General features: G+C 44.8%; 1 protein-coding gene across 3 annotated transcripts; it reads left to right on the top strand.

The window, feature by feature from the left end:
• The first annotated feature begins 564 nt into the window (after positions 1-564).
• Positions 565-16,363, top strand: LETM2 (leucine zipper and EF-hand containing transmembrane protein 2). Of its 3 annotated transcripts, none has more exons than XM_081843917.1 (10): positions 565-624; positions 2,395-2,474; positions 3,242-3,686; positions 6,309-6,452; positions 8,154-8,291; positions 8,951-9,154; positions 12,999-13,118; positions 14,602-14,709; positions 15,863-15,949; positions 16,185-16,354. In XM_081843917.1, the coding sequence occupies exons 2-10, from the start codon at positions 2,428-2,430 to the stop codon at positions 16,293-16,295; spliced, it is 1,404 nt and encodes a 467-aa protein (XP_081700043.1). In that variant the 5' UTR covers positions 565-624; positions 2,395-2,427; the 3' UTR covers positions 16,296-16,354. The 3 variants fall into 3 exon arrangements, with proteins under 3 accessions (XP_081700043.1, XP_081700044.1, XP_081700045.1); XM_081843918.1 differs by lacking the exon at positions 565-624 and adding an exon at positions 874-937; XM_081843919.1 differs by lacking the exons at positions 565-624; positions 3,242-3,686 and having other exon boundaries at positions 16,185-16,363.
• Positions 16,364-16,581: the final 218 nt, after the last annotated feature.

Below are 16,581 nucleotides of genomic sequence, written 5' to 3'. Positions count from 1 at the left end.
TGGCGATTAAGTGCAAAAAGCACAATCTGCAACCATCGAATTAAGTAACCATTTGCAGCAGTAACTGATTTACAGTGTACTGTTTATTTAAAGAAATTCTATCTCGCTCTTCACCTTGTTAGTCTCAAAGCAGCTTACAACAATGAAATTCTACAAAACTTAAGACATACATGTTAAAGCTGCAAAATTTAAAAATCTCGATGATTGAAAAGCCCCAGAACGAAGCAAATGGCGACAACACAATTGTAGCAGCCAGCGCAAAGCGATAGGAAAGGTTCCGCTTCCGCGCTGGAAGTCAGAAATCTCTTTTCCTGCAATGCCCGTCCAAGAAGAGGAGGAGCCACCGCCCCCTTGCCCGCCCTGCAGGAAGCCGGGCTCGCCGCCAGGGGGCAGCAGCAGAGCTCCTCCTCCGAAATGCCGGGCGAAGGAGCCGGAAGTGGGCTCGGGCGCGTCACCCGCCCGCCCGCCCGCCCCCTCCCTGGCCCCGCATCCCTATTGGCGGGCATCCGCTCGCGAGAGAAGAAGAGGATCCGGGGCGCGCGCGCGGGGGCCGCCGGGGCCGCCAGCGGCCGGTGGCAGAGCGGGGGAGGGGAGCCCGTGGCGGGCGCTCCCTGGAGAGGCAGGGTACGTGGGGATGCGGCGTCACGTGTGCGGGCGGGCGGGGCGGGGCGAGAGGGGCCGGGTGCGCCGCGGGAGTTGGGCCCGGCCCTGCTTCCCTCCCGGCCCCGGGGTCCCGGCGGGAGGCGAGAGGGGGCCCCGCGGGACCGGGCTGGGCAGCCCCGCTCTTCCCGGAGAAGACGAGAGCGGGGCAGGAAGAAAACTGAGCGGCGGGCTTCAGGCAGATCCCGTCAGCATCCTGGGCTTTAGGTTGTTGCACAAAAGTAAAAAGTTTTGATTTTGAACTTGACCTTAAAACTCAGTCCTGTTCTTGTCTCTGGTGCGTCCCATCTTTTGGGGTGGTTTTTAAAATAATTTTATTATTAATTATTATTTAAAACACTACTTTCTCAGTCTCAAGACAGCATGCAACAACATTATTGATTAAATTTGCAGGCGACCCTTCATCCATACATCTCAGAGCAGTTCACAACATAAAAATATAGCAGCCACTTTAAAATCAATACAGATAAAAAGGAGAATGCAGCTCATAACCCAGGGCAAAATTAAAGCAGTGTTACAAACTCAGATATACAAGCTAGATGCCAAATGGCTCCTTAAACCAGGGTTTCAGTCGCCAAAAAGGAATGCCTAGTTACCATTTTTCAGCCAGAAGGCTCCAAAGTCATATTTTTCAATAAGATTTTTTGATTCCTGAAATTCATTCTTGTTGTGCAGATAAAATATAACAGATAGAATTCTACAGGGTGTGTTGCTAGTGTGTGAAAGCAGTCCAGATCCAGGCATGGACCTCCAGAGGGTGGGGATGTCAGGTGCCATCCTGGTGCTCAGGCAGCTTCACTTGGTCGCAAGTGGCTGATAGCCAGGTGCAAAATGTGCCTGGCAAATTTTGAACGCTGAGTTAAAGCATAACAAACTGCTGGAATGAAGCACCAATGAAGGCCGATTCATTTTTGAATCATCACATTTTTGTTTTTGACCACTGTGCAGCATGCCAATACAGATCAGGGGCAGCCAACACGGTGCTCTCCAGATATTGTTGGGCTACAGCTCCCATCAGTGCTGACCCTGCTGAGATTCGGCTGATCAGAGTTTGAGACCAAAACATTTGAAGAGCCAAAGAGTTTCTGCCTCTCCTATATTACAGTACAATCACATGTTATGTGCATTTAACTTGTGTGATTTCAACCATACATAGTTGAAGGCCAGCTGGTTGAAATTCAACATGTTAAATGAAAGCAAGGCAGACAGCTTAAAAGCCTTTTTTTTGTGCCAGTGAAACCTGGTGCAAAAAGAGCTTTTAAGCTCTCTGCTTCGCTAAGGGGCAAGGTCCTCTCCGCGCACCAGTTTTGGGATGCTCTTGCAAGATCTCACAGGGCTTTTTGAGTTCCAACAAAATCTTATGTGAGCATCCCTAGCAAGCGAGGCTAGGGAAAAGAGCTAGAGCGCTTTTCATGCTGGGAGAATCAAAGAACATGGGTTAGTAATGGCTTCCCACCTTATGACTAAGTCATGGAAAACACATTTCTTGATGTGCAATGAGCGAAACAGCCCTGATCCTATATATTGGTGGAAAATACCATTTCAGATGGAAGCTGTGTCTGTGACAAACAAAATGCTTACTAGCTTGTTGTAGTATCTTCTGTTGAAGACTATGGAAAGGAATAGTTTGTTTAATGAACTTCCATTTTAAGTTGTTTACTGCTACATTAGTTGAGTGAATTCCCTTTTTAAGAGGCAGATGTTAGCTTAAAATGTTGTTTTTCATTCTGCCAGGCCATAGACCAAACAGACTGACTCCAGGTGAACATGGCCTTCTACAGCTGTAACATATTCCTAGCAGTAGCTAGGTCCAGGTAAGAAATTAATTATTGACATTATTTTGTGGACTATAATACATCACTGTTTCAGTTGCCTAAAGCTTGGAAGAAGTGCGTCGTCATCGTAGTGAGAAACAGCACCACTCATTAAACACATTGGGTTGCAGGAAGGATTAATGGAATACTCAGGGGCCAATGAAGGTATTTGCCCGTTCATCAATACTGCTCATACCTGATCTTGTGCTGAGCTTCAAGGGTTTGTAGATGCAGTAAGGAGTCTTTCTGCTTCTGTGTACCTCTGAACCCCAATATCATTATAGAGATCCAGATAAGGGCAGGATCTTGTCTTTGCTGTTGCACTGGACTTCAGAGATGCACAGAAGGAGCAAAGACTACTCTGCTTCCAAGTACCTCGGAAACCCAGCAGGGGCAAGACCCAATTTCCTTCTTAAGCTGAGGAGAGGGGTGAGTACTGATCACAATATTTTAAAGATGTGTTCTTGTATTTCTGCTATTCCCTTTCTCCCATAAAGGTACAATGCAGACAAAACGACAATTACAAAACAGTTAAAACATTTAAAAACAGCTGTACAGAATAAACTCTCACACACCCCTACACACAAAATTGCACAGTACAGCAGGTGAGGAATACTGCTCCATCAGATTACAGTCAGCCTTCTCTACAGGCATGGACAAACTAGTGCATCTTTAGTTGACGCCAAAGGCCTGCAAAAATTTGGGCAGTACCAGTATTTTTTGTATTTTGTTACAGCAATTATTGTTTTGTCTCTTACCCCTCACAGGGGACCTCATCTTGTACACTCCATCTGCTCCCCGTTCTCCCCATCGGTTGTATTTGCCCAGCTGTTGGATTCCCACCTTAACCGAACATACCTGAGAGACTCTGAGAGCCAGCAGATGCTCCTCAGTGCACAGCAGGGCATCAGGTTACCTCAGTTGCTAACTAAGCCCATGCGAATGCTTCACACATCAGCTTCCTGGCACCAAGAGCTTCAGGACAAAACTCAGCCTAGCCAAAGTACTGTAACAAAGGACACGGAGCTGGCCAAAGTTCCAGTGGACCAAGCGACAGAGACTGCCAAGATACCTTTACGCCAGAGGATTATAGATGAACTAAAACATTATTACAATGGATTCCATCTGCTTTGGATTGACACAAAAGTTGCTGCTAGGATGGTGTGGAGGCTGTTACACGGGCAAGTTCTCACTCGGAGGGAAAGGCGAAGGGTGAGCATTGAATGGAAAGCACTCAGCAGTGGAGTCCTGTCCACTGGACCAAGCAATCAAATGAATATTTGGAGCTGACTGGCCCCTACCATCAGATTTTTGGGCTGGTTCCAAATTTTTGTTCACTAGTCTGATAAGGTTGCCAAACTTTTTGGCTCAGTGGGCACATTTCAGATTTGGGGGTGCCACTCACAAAGTGGCTGCCATGTGGGGGGGGGGAGTATGGCATAACACAGAAATTAGAGAGGCAGTCATTCCTGGCAACCTTATGTGTACCATAGGATGTCAGCTATGTCCTGATTGTGGAAATCACATGATATGGATTACACACACACACACACACACACACACACAGATGCCTCTCTTGAGTTCACGTGCAGGACATGATGATGACTTCTCTCCCTGTCTTGTTTCCAGTATTTGAGGCCAGGTCATAGGCATCACCTTTCTCCTTGGGGGAAACTCGGGATTGCTGCTGCAAGAGGGGAGACTATCACCCTTCCCTCCCACCCTCCTCTGAGCAAACTGTCTGACACAGCATGGCCTAGGAGAGATGGTCTCTGATCAGCTGCTTTCTCAAATACTCAGCTGAAAGGTTGATGCTACTTTTGCTGGCGGAGCAGGGAAAGGCACAATTACGTAAACAATCCTAAGTTAATGTTATCTCTCCCCACACAACGAAATAAGCCCATTGAGGTGGTGCTTTTCAGGCCTGAGAGTTTTTACCTTGTGCAGGAAAAAAGCACATATTGAAATCATTATGCTAATTTATAGCACAGTTCAATTTGTGATTTCTTGTCATGCATAAAATTGTGCATTTGGCTTGCTGCGACAAAATACTAGTTTCAAAAAATATTTTTAAAAAATATTGTGTACTATCAAAGTTAATCCCTGCAGGACAGAGTAAAAAACCTTTGGTCCTCCGGATGTTGTTGGACACCCCCTTCCATCAGCCCCAGCAGCCACGGCCAGTGATCAAGGATAGACATAGACAAAAAATCTTAGAGTTGGAAGGGACCATGAGGGCCCTCTAGTCTAACCCCCTGCAATGCAGGAATAGGCAGCTGTCCCTTACGGGGATCGAACCTGCAACCTTGGTGTTAACAGCACGAAGCTCTAAGCAACTGAGCTTGCTTTTTAAAATATATTTTAAGATGTAGAAGGGGAAATTCTGTTTCAATGTGGCTCTTAAGGTTGCTAATTTAAAGTGAATAAAAGGTAAATCCCCTTCTTCAGGGCTAAATACATGTTATTGTCCTGTTTTTAACTGGCAGAACTTTCATTATTTATTCAGCTCCTAAAAGTGTATGTTGCTTAGGAATTGCAATGATGTACCTACCTTTGACGGCTTATTCTTTGAAGCCCAGTTCTATAATTCTTGAAGGAACCTTTTCACAGAAGTCAAATCTTAACAGTTTAGTACTGGTTTTGAAGCATAGTATTTAAGCAAATCAAACATTGTTTGACAAGCATGCAGTACTGAAATAAAAAGCATTTTAAAGCTGCTATATGTCAGTTTAGTATATTGATTTGTACGAACCAGGAAAACTTAGTTATACAACATAAATTTCAGTTTTTATTGAAAAACAATAGTGGATTTACCTCAATTTAGAAATGTGCAGCTACATTTCTTTCAACAAAAGTGAATTACTATGTTGCATTAATGTCAACAAGCATCAGACATGATGAGAGTTCTAGTTCTTCAGCCTTTGGAGAGCCACGGGGTCCTCTCTTCTAGATAACTCAGTTTAACTGCTTCTGTACATCTAAGTCCTGCAAAAGAGACGCTCCTTTTTCCATTTCATGCTTTCAAGATTTTGTGCAATCTTATATTTATATGAAGATGCTCTTTGAGGCACCATTTTCTTCTCAGATTGCTTAGCCATGCCTTAAAGAAATAAATCTGAAAGAAGTGTAGCTTATAACTTTAAAATCATATCAGCATAGCTTTAGCAAAATGAAAGATAGTGTCATAAACAAGAAAATGGGAGCTAGCTTAACATTTCTCCAGCCATATAGGAGACTAAAATCCTTCCTCAACAAAATTATTTGAAAGACATCTTAAAAATAAGTAGGGAAGTGCATTGCAAAGCTTCTCTGAAATTCCAGAGCAACAAAAAGGCACTTAGCCTTGCTGATGTCACCTTCCTGGTTCTTTTGAGCAGGGCCTCTGCTGACAAGTTGAATGCATAGGAAGAGACTCTGTTGTTCTGCTTTGTTGTTCCCAGAGAGGTTAGGCTGGCCTCAACTAGAGCCAGGGCCTTCTCGGCTGCGGCTCCAATCTGGTGGAACGCTCTGTCACAAGAGACTAGGGCCCTGCGGGACCTGACATCTTTCCGCAGGTCCTGCAAGACAGAGTTGTTCCACCAGGCCTTTGGTCAGGGCGCAGCCTGACTCCCTCCTCTGGCAACCTGCACAGAATTTTGCTTAATCGGTTGCCATTAATTTGATTTTAATTAATTTTTATAATGAAATATTTTTAGAATGTGTGATTATTTGATTGTTTGATTATTTGATTGTTGTTAGCTGCCCTGAGCCTGGCTTCGGCTGGGGAGGGCGGGATATAAATAAAATTTATTATTATTATTATTATTATTATTATTTGTGTCTTAACCTCTGCAGCTGATGAGAACATCTGCTGATCTTTTCCGGCTGGTTCCCTTTTTGGTGTTCATCATTGTGCCCTTCATGGAATTCCTCTTACCTGTATTTCTGAAACTGTTTCCTGAGATGCTGCCTTCAACCTTTGAAACCGAATCTAAGAAGGTCAGTATAAAAAGCAGCTCAGCCTTCGCCTCAACCACAGTGTATCATAGCATGATGTGGCGCCACTGTGTCAGGAATTGTCTGCCTCAAACTCTGCTGCATCTGTTTGCTGTATGGGAATCAATGTCTCCATAAGCTGTATGAAGGGGGATAGAGAGGCCCAAGTTCAAATCCTCTCGGCCTTGGGCTGAACACACTTGCACGTACACTCTCTTAACCCACAAGGTTATTCTTAGGATAAAATGGACAAGTGGGAGATCCTATACACTACTCTGAGCTTCTTGAAAGAAGGATAGAATAAAAAGGTAATGTCAGGGAACTGCCATCGGAGCTCAGGGAGGTGGAGAGGCTCTCGGATGCTGGGAGACCCTCAGATGCTGAGGAAGGAACCAGCAGGGGGAGAGGGAGAGTCACCGCTGAAGAAGGAAGGGGGGAGGAGACAGCGTCGGAGGTTAGGCTCAGAGACGCTTCAAGCGAGGCCAGTGGTGAGAGCTCAGGACCTCCCCTTGGGATGCCCACTCGGCGCAGAAAGCTGTCACGCAGGGAATCAAGGAGGAGACTTTCTGTCAAGGAACTCTTATGCTGGAAGAAATTCAGGAAACGCCCACTGACGGATTCTGCCAGCGATTAAGGCAGCCATGCACTGATGGCTCCGCGGAGAGGGAGAGTTTTAAAACCAACTACCAAGCTGTGAGAGTCTTAGCGCTCACGCACAAGCAGCCCCTTATCCCATTACAGGTAATAAGTCAGATATGGGTAAGTGTCAGGCATTATGCTTTCACAAGTGGGGATGAGAATCCTAGGCATAACTTGATACCTGCAACACCTAGCAATCTAGGTGTGCAATCTACATCTCAGAATAGAGTCCCAAATGGAACTGAGTCTGCATGGTGTCAAGATCCAGCCCCCTGCCTCCTTTTGTAGCATCTTGCTGATGAAGAGTTTGGGAAAATGCAAAAGCTTGTTCACTCCTAACAAAAGTATTGCCCAACAGTGGATTTGGGAATGAAATAATAGAATAAAATATAGGCAGCAACCATTTTGGTACGTTCAGTTGATGCACACCCACCAATGCACAGCTCCCTTTGGACACAGAAGAGGGTGGAATGGGATGAGGTGTGTTTATGTGTGCTCCACCAATGCGCGTGGGGGCCAGGAACAGAACCTGCGCACAAAATGGTTGCCACCTATAGAGAGGAACAGGCACCTTGATGCAGTTAAAGCAGCAGTCAGGAAAACTACTTCTGTATCTCACAGGCAATTTTAGCATTCATGCTCATTAAGAACCTACAGTAGTACCTCTAGCAAGTCTTTGATCTCTTGTTATCTCCTATAAATTTAAGCCATGAAAAATAACAGTGGAACAGAAACTGATTAGCTGTGAGCAAAAGGATAATATTGGCATATCTTACAGCACAGAAGGCTCACCTGTGGCCTTGCAGATGTTACTAGACAATAATTCCCATCGTCCCTGACCATTGGCCATGCTGGCTGAGGCTGATGGGAACTAGAGTCCAACAGCAACTTTAGGGCCCCAGGTTATTTCTTGTCCCGTGACCCTGCCTTATAGGGTTCTCAGCCACGACTGGACCTAATGGTCAGGGGTCCTTTTACCTTTACCTTTTTAAGAAGTACTGAAAAAGCTTTTGAATATTTGAAATCGTTAGATAACTGCAAATGTTTATTATTATTTGTATTAAGGAAGAAAAGCAGAGAAAGAAACTGAGTGCAAAGTTGGAACTAGCCAAATTCCTGCAGGAGACCATCGCAGAGCTGGCCAGAAGAAACAAAGCCAGTACTGGAGAAGCCACGAAGCAATTCTCTTCTTACGTTCAGCAGGTACAGACTTCTACTGCCCATCAGCTGATGGCTGGCTGGCAGCATGCCTTGCTCCAGCAAAGGAAGGAACCGTCAGACGCCCCACGCTTACTTCCCCCTACCTGACATCACGGGTGACATCGGCTGAGGGCGACTGGGCATGGCTTCCCAAAATTGGTCTTGTGGGCCAAATTTGGCCTGCAGGCTGGAGATTCCTCAGCCTTGTTCTAGCGGAAAGTATTTGAATCCCCTTGCCACAATAATGTAGGTAGGTTTTGGAGACCACATAGAAGCTATGTCTTCCTATTTAGGCATAGGAAACTCTTCCCAACATTGTTTTCTTGTTTTTGTTTTTACTCATTACTTGAGGGTTTAGTGCAATATATCAGTTGCACTCAAAGTCAGTACTGTACATAGATTCCACATCAAGCGTCTGTCTGTAGCAGCACGTTCCTCAGCTTATACTTCCAACAATGTTTCAAGATTGAGTAATCCCAAGGCCTCCATAGAACGTATCTGTTGGTCTTGCCAAATTTCAGGACCTTTTGAGAAGAGATTCTCCATGTCCTGAACATTATATGTGCACTAAGGAAAGAACTTCCAATTGTTTGTGGAGCATGTATGGGAGGAGAAGGAAGAGGACACATTCTTGCTGGAATCTTATTCATTGCTTTGTACAGGTTCGGCATAGTGGCCAGCAGCCCAGCACCCAGGAGATCGTGCGGTTTTCAAAGCTATTTGAGGATGAGCTGACCCTGGAACACTTGGAGCGGCCACAGCTGGTGGTCCTCTGCAAATTGCTTGAACTGCAGCCCATTGGCACTAATAACCTCCTCCGCTTCCAGCTTTTGATGAAGCTCAGGTCTATCAAAACAGATGATGAAGTAAGCGACCAAAAAAAAGAAAATGTTAACAGCTCTCTGCCAGTCATTTCTCTCTTCTGATACCTGAGTCTGAAAGGTGCAATCATGCCCAAGTCTCAGTGCTTTGGGCTGACAGATTATGTTTTCCACAATCTGTGAAGGTAAACACAAAGTGCTGTGTTTGAACTCCCAATTACTTTCATGTAGTGGAAGCAGCAAGTGCTGCCTATTTTCTTTCTCGCCATCCTAAGACTCCAGAATATTTCAGTTGGTCTACATAACAAGCTTTCATTAAAAAACCTATGGTGTTCAGAGAAAGTTGAAAAAGTTAAGCTTTGTACAAGTTGCCCATGGATGCTGGAATTTAATACAGATGTCTGCAAGGTCACCCTCTAATGGATATGGCAATGTGGTTCTGTGCCATAACATCAGATTCCTGCACTGAAAGGGGTTGGACTAGATTACCCTCGGGGTTGGACTAGATTACCTTCCAACTCTACCATTCTGTGATTCTATCATCTCTGCCACCAAGGTACATTTAAGCAGTTTGCTGCCCTGCTAATACTGAAACAGTTCAACCAATGACAGTGACAGGAGACAGGAGACTTGAAGCCACCTCATTCCCACCCATATGCAGTCTTAATGTGAGGTCAGAGCAGCTCAGCCAACCGCAGGAAGAGGCAAGGCAGGCACAGAGATTCAAGATGTAGGCAGATATTACAGGTGTGAATAAGTTAGATGGCGAGGAAGGTTTTTACAGGAGAATTAAAAAGACAGGCCATGTAACAACAACAACAACAACAACAACAATATAAAAAATTATTTATACCCCACCCATCTGACTGGGTTTCCCCATCCACTCTGGGCTGCTCCCAACAGAATTAATGATGATGATGATATGATAAAACATCAGACATTAAAAACTTCTCTAAACAGGGCTGCCTTCAGAGGTCTTCTAAAGTGAAATAGTTGCAAACCCATAGCACTACCCCCCACTCTAAGAAAATCACATCTGACACCACATGTGTGATAAACCAAATGGAGCTCCTGTTTAGAAAAAAACAACAGAACGGTTAATAAAGGCATTAGAACACACATTACCAACATCATCATAACACAGTTACACTTTTAACCCAACATGGTAAAAGCTTATTCCCAATCCATTAAGGTTTCTTCAGGTCTCCTGCTTCCTTCTTGGTGCATACTCCAGCCCAGGGGTTGGCAAACTAAGGTCCATGGGCCAGATCAGGCCCAATTGCCTTCAGGATCCAGCCCACGGACTGTCCGTGGATGGGCGTGGGGATTCTGTTCATTCGGGCTGCACCACTTTTATTCCTGCGCCATTCCATCCCCCCCCCCCCCCCCCGTGATGGTGGTGCCTTCTGGCTTCTCCCCGCCCTGCCTAGACGAGGAAAGGGGCTGGGCTGAGCTGGCTGAGCACCGTTTTAAGCAGCCCCCTCTCCAGAGCCAGCCCTTTTGCACCACTCGTCTTCCCTCCACCATTGCTGCCCTGGTGCTGCTGTGGGCCAGAGAGCGGAGCGGTCGAGCTCACCCCGCCTCCCCACGAGAAGAAGCTGCAGCAGCAGCCCCTGGGAAGGTATGCGCAGCAGGTGGGGAGGAGGACTTCTTGCCCCCCATGCCTCTTCTTCCAGCTCCCCCTCCCTGGTGCCGCTTCTCCGGTCCACCACAAGGTCTGAGGAAAAGTGGACCAGCCCGCGGCTAAATTTTCCCCCCAACCCCTGCTCCAGCCTGATCTGCATTACAAAAATAGCTTTCAAACACATAAACAGAGTAATTCTAAAAATGTTAAACAGTCAAAAATAATAAACATGCAAAAAAACCCCCTGTGTTTCAAAATCTGTTGCAAAGACGACTTCGGCCCAGTATACCTGAAGGAGCGTCTCCACCCCCATCATTCAGCCCAGACACTGAGGTCCAGCGCCGAGGGCCTTCTGGCCCTTCCCTCACTGCAAGAAGTGAAGTTACAGGGAAGCAGGCAGAGGGCCTTCTCGGTGGTGGCACCTGCCCTGTGGAACGCCCTCCCATCAGATGTAGAACTGACTTTTAGAAGACATCTGAATGCAGCCCTGTTTAGGGAAATTTTAATATTTGATGAATTATTGTATTTTTAAGATTTTCCTGGAAGCCGTCCAGAGTGGCTGGAGAAACCCAGCCAGATGGGCAGGGTATAAAAAATTATTATTATTATTATTATTATTATTGCTACTACTACTACTTGCAAGAAGAATTCCTGCAGCAAAAGTGAACAAACCCAAACCCCGGTCCCTTGCCCTCCCCTCCCCCCCCATCAGGTAGCTGGCTGCATGGCCCTTTGCCATGGGGTTTCTTAGAGTTTTCCGGCTTGAGTGACTCACACTGCTACATAGAGTTCCTTATGGCATTTTCACAAAGTTCTCATTTCAAGCAAGTTAAACAACTACTTTGGTGCCAGACTCACAGGTTCTGCTTCTCTGGTTGTGAGTCAGAAACATTAAACTCACACCCCAGTCCCAAAATAGTTCTTGTATGGTCTTTTAGGTTAGTTAATCAGGGGCACCCATTGTTTATCTGAAAGTGATTGAGTGCTGGCTAGACTGAATCAGCTAAAGTGTCCCCATAATGCTTCTTCTCTCACTTTCTATGGTCACAAATTTTCAAACTTGCATAACCACAGCTGTGCATAACTACAGCTTTCAGTTACTAAGACTAGGACTCGTAACCAAATAGGGATTTTGATTTTTAATCAGTAGGCTGATTTTAAACTTGCACATTGCTGAAACTTTGATAGAGGTGACTTTTGATGTATTGACAGAAGCACGATAACCTAATAAACCCAAAGCTATGATTTGTTGTTGGAATGAAAGGCCTCGTGTAATTTTTTTATTTTTTATTTTTTAAAAAAAATATTTGATTTTCAAGAATATAAACATATAACAAAACCAATTCCGAATCCAAATATTGAGATTTCTCTAAATCTCCTGACTTCCCCCATCCCTTCCCCCATCCTATTTTCAACTGCATATCAATACCTCTCCAAATATTTTTTATCTTACATTCTGTTACATTACAAGTGTGTTTAAAATCCTGCTAATGTTTTAACCTGCTTACAATAATATTGTATATACATTATAAATAGTCCATCAACTTGGTTTGCCATTCTTCTCTGGTTAGGGTTGTCTCTTCCTTCTATCTCTGGGCTAGTAACGTCCGTGCGGCTATTGTCACGTACATGAACAGTTTTTTCTGGTCCTTCGGAATTTTGGTACCTATAATTCCTAATAAAAAGGCTTCTGGTTTTTTAACTAAAGTTATTTTAAACTTTTTTTTCATTTCATTATATACAATTTCCCAGAAAGTTTTAACTACAAGTCCACCACATATGATAAAAGGTACCTTCTTTTTCTTTACATTTCCAGCATATGTTTGTACTTGTTCTATACATTTTTGCTAATTTTACTGGGATCAAATACCACCAGTACATCATTTTAATATAGTTTTCTTTCAGTGAAGAACATGTCGTAAATTTCAGATCTGTTTTCTATAGCCTCTCCCAGTGTATCATTTGTATATTATGTCCCCAGTCTTCCGCCCAGTGTATTTGACCTGTTCATCTTTTGTATGCCATTCCATTCCATGGCATATGAATGGAATGGTGTAATATTTTTTTTCTTTTCAAAAATAGTTTAACCCTCTGCATTGCCAGGAAAAGGCTCTTTGTTTTACTCTTAGTGCTTCAGTTTGTTTCTATAGTATGTGTCAGTGAGAGAGTGTTACCTTCTGAGTTCACCACTTGCTGAAAGGGATGGTGGCCTGATTTCCAAAAGAAGAAGGTGGTGCTAATTTGATCTCTCTTTGCTATGTGCAGATGATTGCCAAGGAAGGTGTTAATGGCTTGAGTGTGTCTGAGTTGCAAAGTGCCTGCAGAGCCAGAGGAATGAGGTCCTTGGGCCTCACGGAGGAGCAGCTGAAAGAGCAACTCAACCAGGCAGGTTGGGGATGAGGGAGGGTGGGGAATCAGCTCCGAGAAGAGAATTACTCTTTTGTATTAAATTTATATTCTACCCTTCCTCCCAAAGGAGCCCAGGGCAGCAAGCAACAAAGGGGCAAAAGAATTAAAATAAAGCAAAACATTAAGAAAGCTAAAAACATTTAAAAACAGTCAGCTACCCCTCACAACTAATAATTTCAAGGTTGCCAGGAACAGCATTCATTATTCTGAATAATTTTCCCCCTGCATCTCCTAGATGTGCACAAAATATACTACAAGCTTAAGCCCAAGTTTATCCCATAGATTCGTGGAGGAGGAGAGGTCTACTCATGGATATCTGCAGCATCCAGAATCAGGAGAGGAGCTGGCCCTGCGGGCAGTGAAGGGGTGGCAGGGAATGGAGAGGCGGGGGGGAGAGCACGGCTGCTTGCAGGCTTCCCATAGCATCTCGTTGGTCCCTGTTAGAAGATGCTGTGCTCAATGGCCCGGTCCAGCAGCTAGGTTCTTCTTCTATTCTTATGTCATAACAGAGTACATCATCTGATATAACAGGACCCTTAGGGTCTCTAACAGAAAGTAGTGCTGCTTTTATGGCTAAATCCCAGTTGGATCAACTTAGTTTTCCCAGTGCTATTCCCCATTATCAGACTTTAGTCTTACATATTTAAACATCCTGTTCCAAATTATGTGAGAGCCCAAATGAGCTGAATTGGGCACCATCTCACATGAGTCAGCAGTTATTGGTAGGAGATTCAGCATACCAGGATTAGATCCTGCGCTGAAGGATCTGAGTTTTCTTGAGCAAGACAGATATGGCTTCAACATCTGTGCAGCTAATCAGCAAATTCCACCACTTAGCTGAAAGCTAGCTTAAGCTGCCTTGTAATTTTGCACTCCAGCATCCCTAGGTGGCCTTCACATGTCCCCACTGCCTTTTCTGCTGGGAGCTTACAGGAAAGTGTGGGGCCTCAGGTGGATGCTGAAATGGTGGAGCCCCATATTTTCATGTCGTTGAGGAACCTCTGGCATCTTTAGGTCTCCCCTTCCCCTGGGTGAGCTGCTGTGTGCTCTCCGTTGGACTTGACCTCAGGCCAGCATGAGTCCATAGGATATTCCGGGGCAAACTCCAGCAGCCCCATCTCTGCAGAGGCCTGCTTTGCCTTGAACTCTTACTCTAAAGCATTGTGGGAAAGGAACACAGGAATGTTGCAGGATTTGCTTTTCAGTTTAAACAACTTAAGAATGATATGGATCAGGCAGAAGATAAAGCAAGCATGGGCAGGCTGCCTAATGTTAGTTGAGATGCCAGCCTCTATCTGAACAACTGTGTAAAGGGAGGTTGCTTGTCCATGTGGGAAAGTGGCCCATGCTCCAACACTTGCGCATGGATTTTTCAGGCTCACTAAAATGCAATTCCCCACCACAGTTTAAATCAAAATTCTCTGACACCGTCTTTCTCTTGTTTCTTTCTGCTACACAGTGGCTAGATCTACATCTTAGAGAAAACGTTCCCCCTTCTCTGCTGCTACTTTCTCGTGCCTTATATTTGACAGAGGTGAAGCCCAAGCCTCTTGTGAATCCAGCTGAGGTGAGCAGGATCGACAGCAGCAGTGTTCAAGAAATGGACCTGATGGCTTCCCGAGGAGGAGTGGGTTTGTGAGGCTGACAGGGATGCCCTAGAACCACTGCAGCAGAGTTTTTACAAGAGGGGCAGACCCACCAATAGGTGTGGGGAACTGTTCCTTCCCCAGTTTTAGACTACACATGATTATTTCGCAGGAGCACTTATGGCTAAAAGGTATAAAGAAGTAAATATAACAAATGCTCTTAATACACACCTTGTTAGGTCCAGTCTAAGTTAGTTGAATTTGGGTCCTGATGAAACCAATCAGTTTTGTCATGACTTTTTAGTTCCTGTTGATGTCATTGGAACCAAAGTCCAGCTAACTTGCAGCTGAATCCTGTACCTGTTGGCCCATAATCTCATTAAGTCTAAGTAAGATTTATTCCCAAGAGTGTATAGCATTGCAGCTTTAATCCTGAACGTGTCTGTGAAGTTCGAAAGCTGGCTCTTAAACTCTCATCTGTCTCCTCCCTCCCCTGCACCTGAAAACTGAAATGGCACCTCCTGAGTGAGGTTAATTAGACAGTTTGGGAAACCCCGTGTTTTGTCCTGCATCAATAATGTCCTCCTCCATATGGGTATCTGCTGCTTCCTTCAAGGCGAGTCCCAAGAATGCAGATCTCAGGATGCATAAAGCGGACACGGAGCAATGGTTCCAAACTACAAGAAAAAAGATTCCACCTAAACATTAGGAAGAACTTCCTGACAGTAAGAGCTGTTCGACAGTGGAATTTGCTGCCAAGGAGTGTGGTGGACTCTCCTTCTTTGGAGGTCTTTAAGCAGAGGCTTGACAACCATATGCCAGGAGTGCTCTGATGGTGTTTCCTGCTTGGCAGGGGGTTGGACTCGATGGCCCTTGTGGTCTCTTCCAATTCTATGATTCTATGAAAATCTTTCACAGACTTCTTCCTTCCTGACGGCATCTGCACACAATTCCCAAGTGACACACTTTGTTTCTTGTGGGTCCAAGTCTCAGAGACGGGTGCTGTAAACCCAAATTAGCACTGCAGGAAAGCCTTAACATTTTCCCTCTGTAGATAATTAGGGTGAAGGCAGTCTTGCTTCACTGAGATCTAGAAAGCAAATGGTGACACCAAGCTTTCTGTTCTTGCTTTAGCCTCTGAAGACCGAGGGTGATGCAGACACAGATGATGAGGATCATGAGACCTTGTTGGATTCTGCCCCCAAAGTACAGGAAAGAAAGGTGAGAAATTGTGTGTGCTCTTTGGGTGTTTTCTCAAAGCTTCTCCAATAATTAGGCTCATAAGTAACTAAAAGGGTGTTCACCAGTTGCCCTCATTGTGCAGTAGCATTTCTTTCTTGAAGAACACCAGGGCTCTCGCAACAAAATTGCTTGGGTTCATCGTTCTATTTTTTCCTTCTGAATCTTGGCCTACAAACCAGTTCTCTGACCTTATTTCTCTCTCTCCCTCTTGAAGAGTGAAGAATTTATATTGCAGCCAACAGAGAAATTACCAGTCAAGCCTCCTGCAGTAGAGGTGAGTTTTACCTCTTTGCCTCTTGCACTACAGCTTGTAAATAAACAATGACTAAGCTGACGGTCTTTAAGACTATGTACCACACGAATAGATTTTTGTTTTATCATCTTAACCAAACAAAATAGTTGTTAAAATTACTGATAAAATAGAGAGTCCGGGGAAGATGGCGCCGGGTCAAGTCTCAGCTGAGTCTCTGCTGCGTGAGTAGGAGCTCTAATGATCAAATTACACTGATAAAAAGGCTCAACCTTTGAAAATGTCTGCCAACTTTTATCAGTAAAGGACTCCGGGAGCTGTCGGGTGCACTTTTAAACCTCCCCTCCCTTTTAAAGCTACT

This window comes from Podarcis erhardii (genome assembly GCF_964252035.2).
Source record: "Podarcis erhardii genome assembly, chromosome: 16".
In the NCBI taxonomy this organism is placed as follows: Eukaryota; Metazoa; Chordata; class Lepidosauria; order Squamata; family Lacertidae; genus Podarcis; species Podarcis erhardii.
The sequence above is the reverse complement of the archived record's forward strand: the minus strand, read 5'-3'. Positions and strand labels throughout refer to the sequence as shown.

What these genes read in the sequence shown, in the direction of transcription:
- LETM2 (XM_081843917.1), top strand. Translation starts at nt 2,428, where the DNA reads ATGGCCTTCTACAGCTGTAACATATTCCTAGCAGTAGCTAGGTCCAG. An exon ending in TCTCTTCTTACGTTCAGCAG is followed by an intron (nt 8,292 to 8,950) that starts GTACAGACTTCT and finishes TGCTTTGTACAG; the next exon opens with GTTCGGCATAGTGGCCAGCA. An exon ending in CCAAAGTACAGGAAAGAAAG is followed by an intron (nt 15,950 to 16,184) that starts GTGAGAAATTGT and finishes TCCCTCTTGAAG; the next exon opens with AGTGAAGAATTTATATTGCA.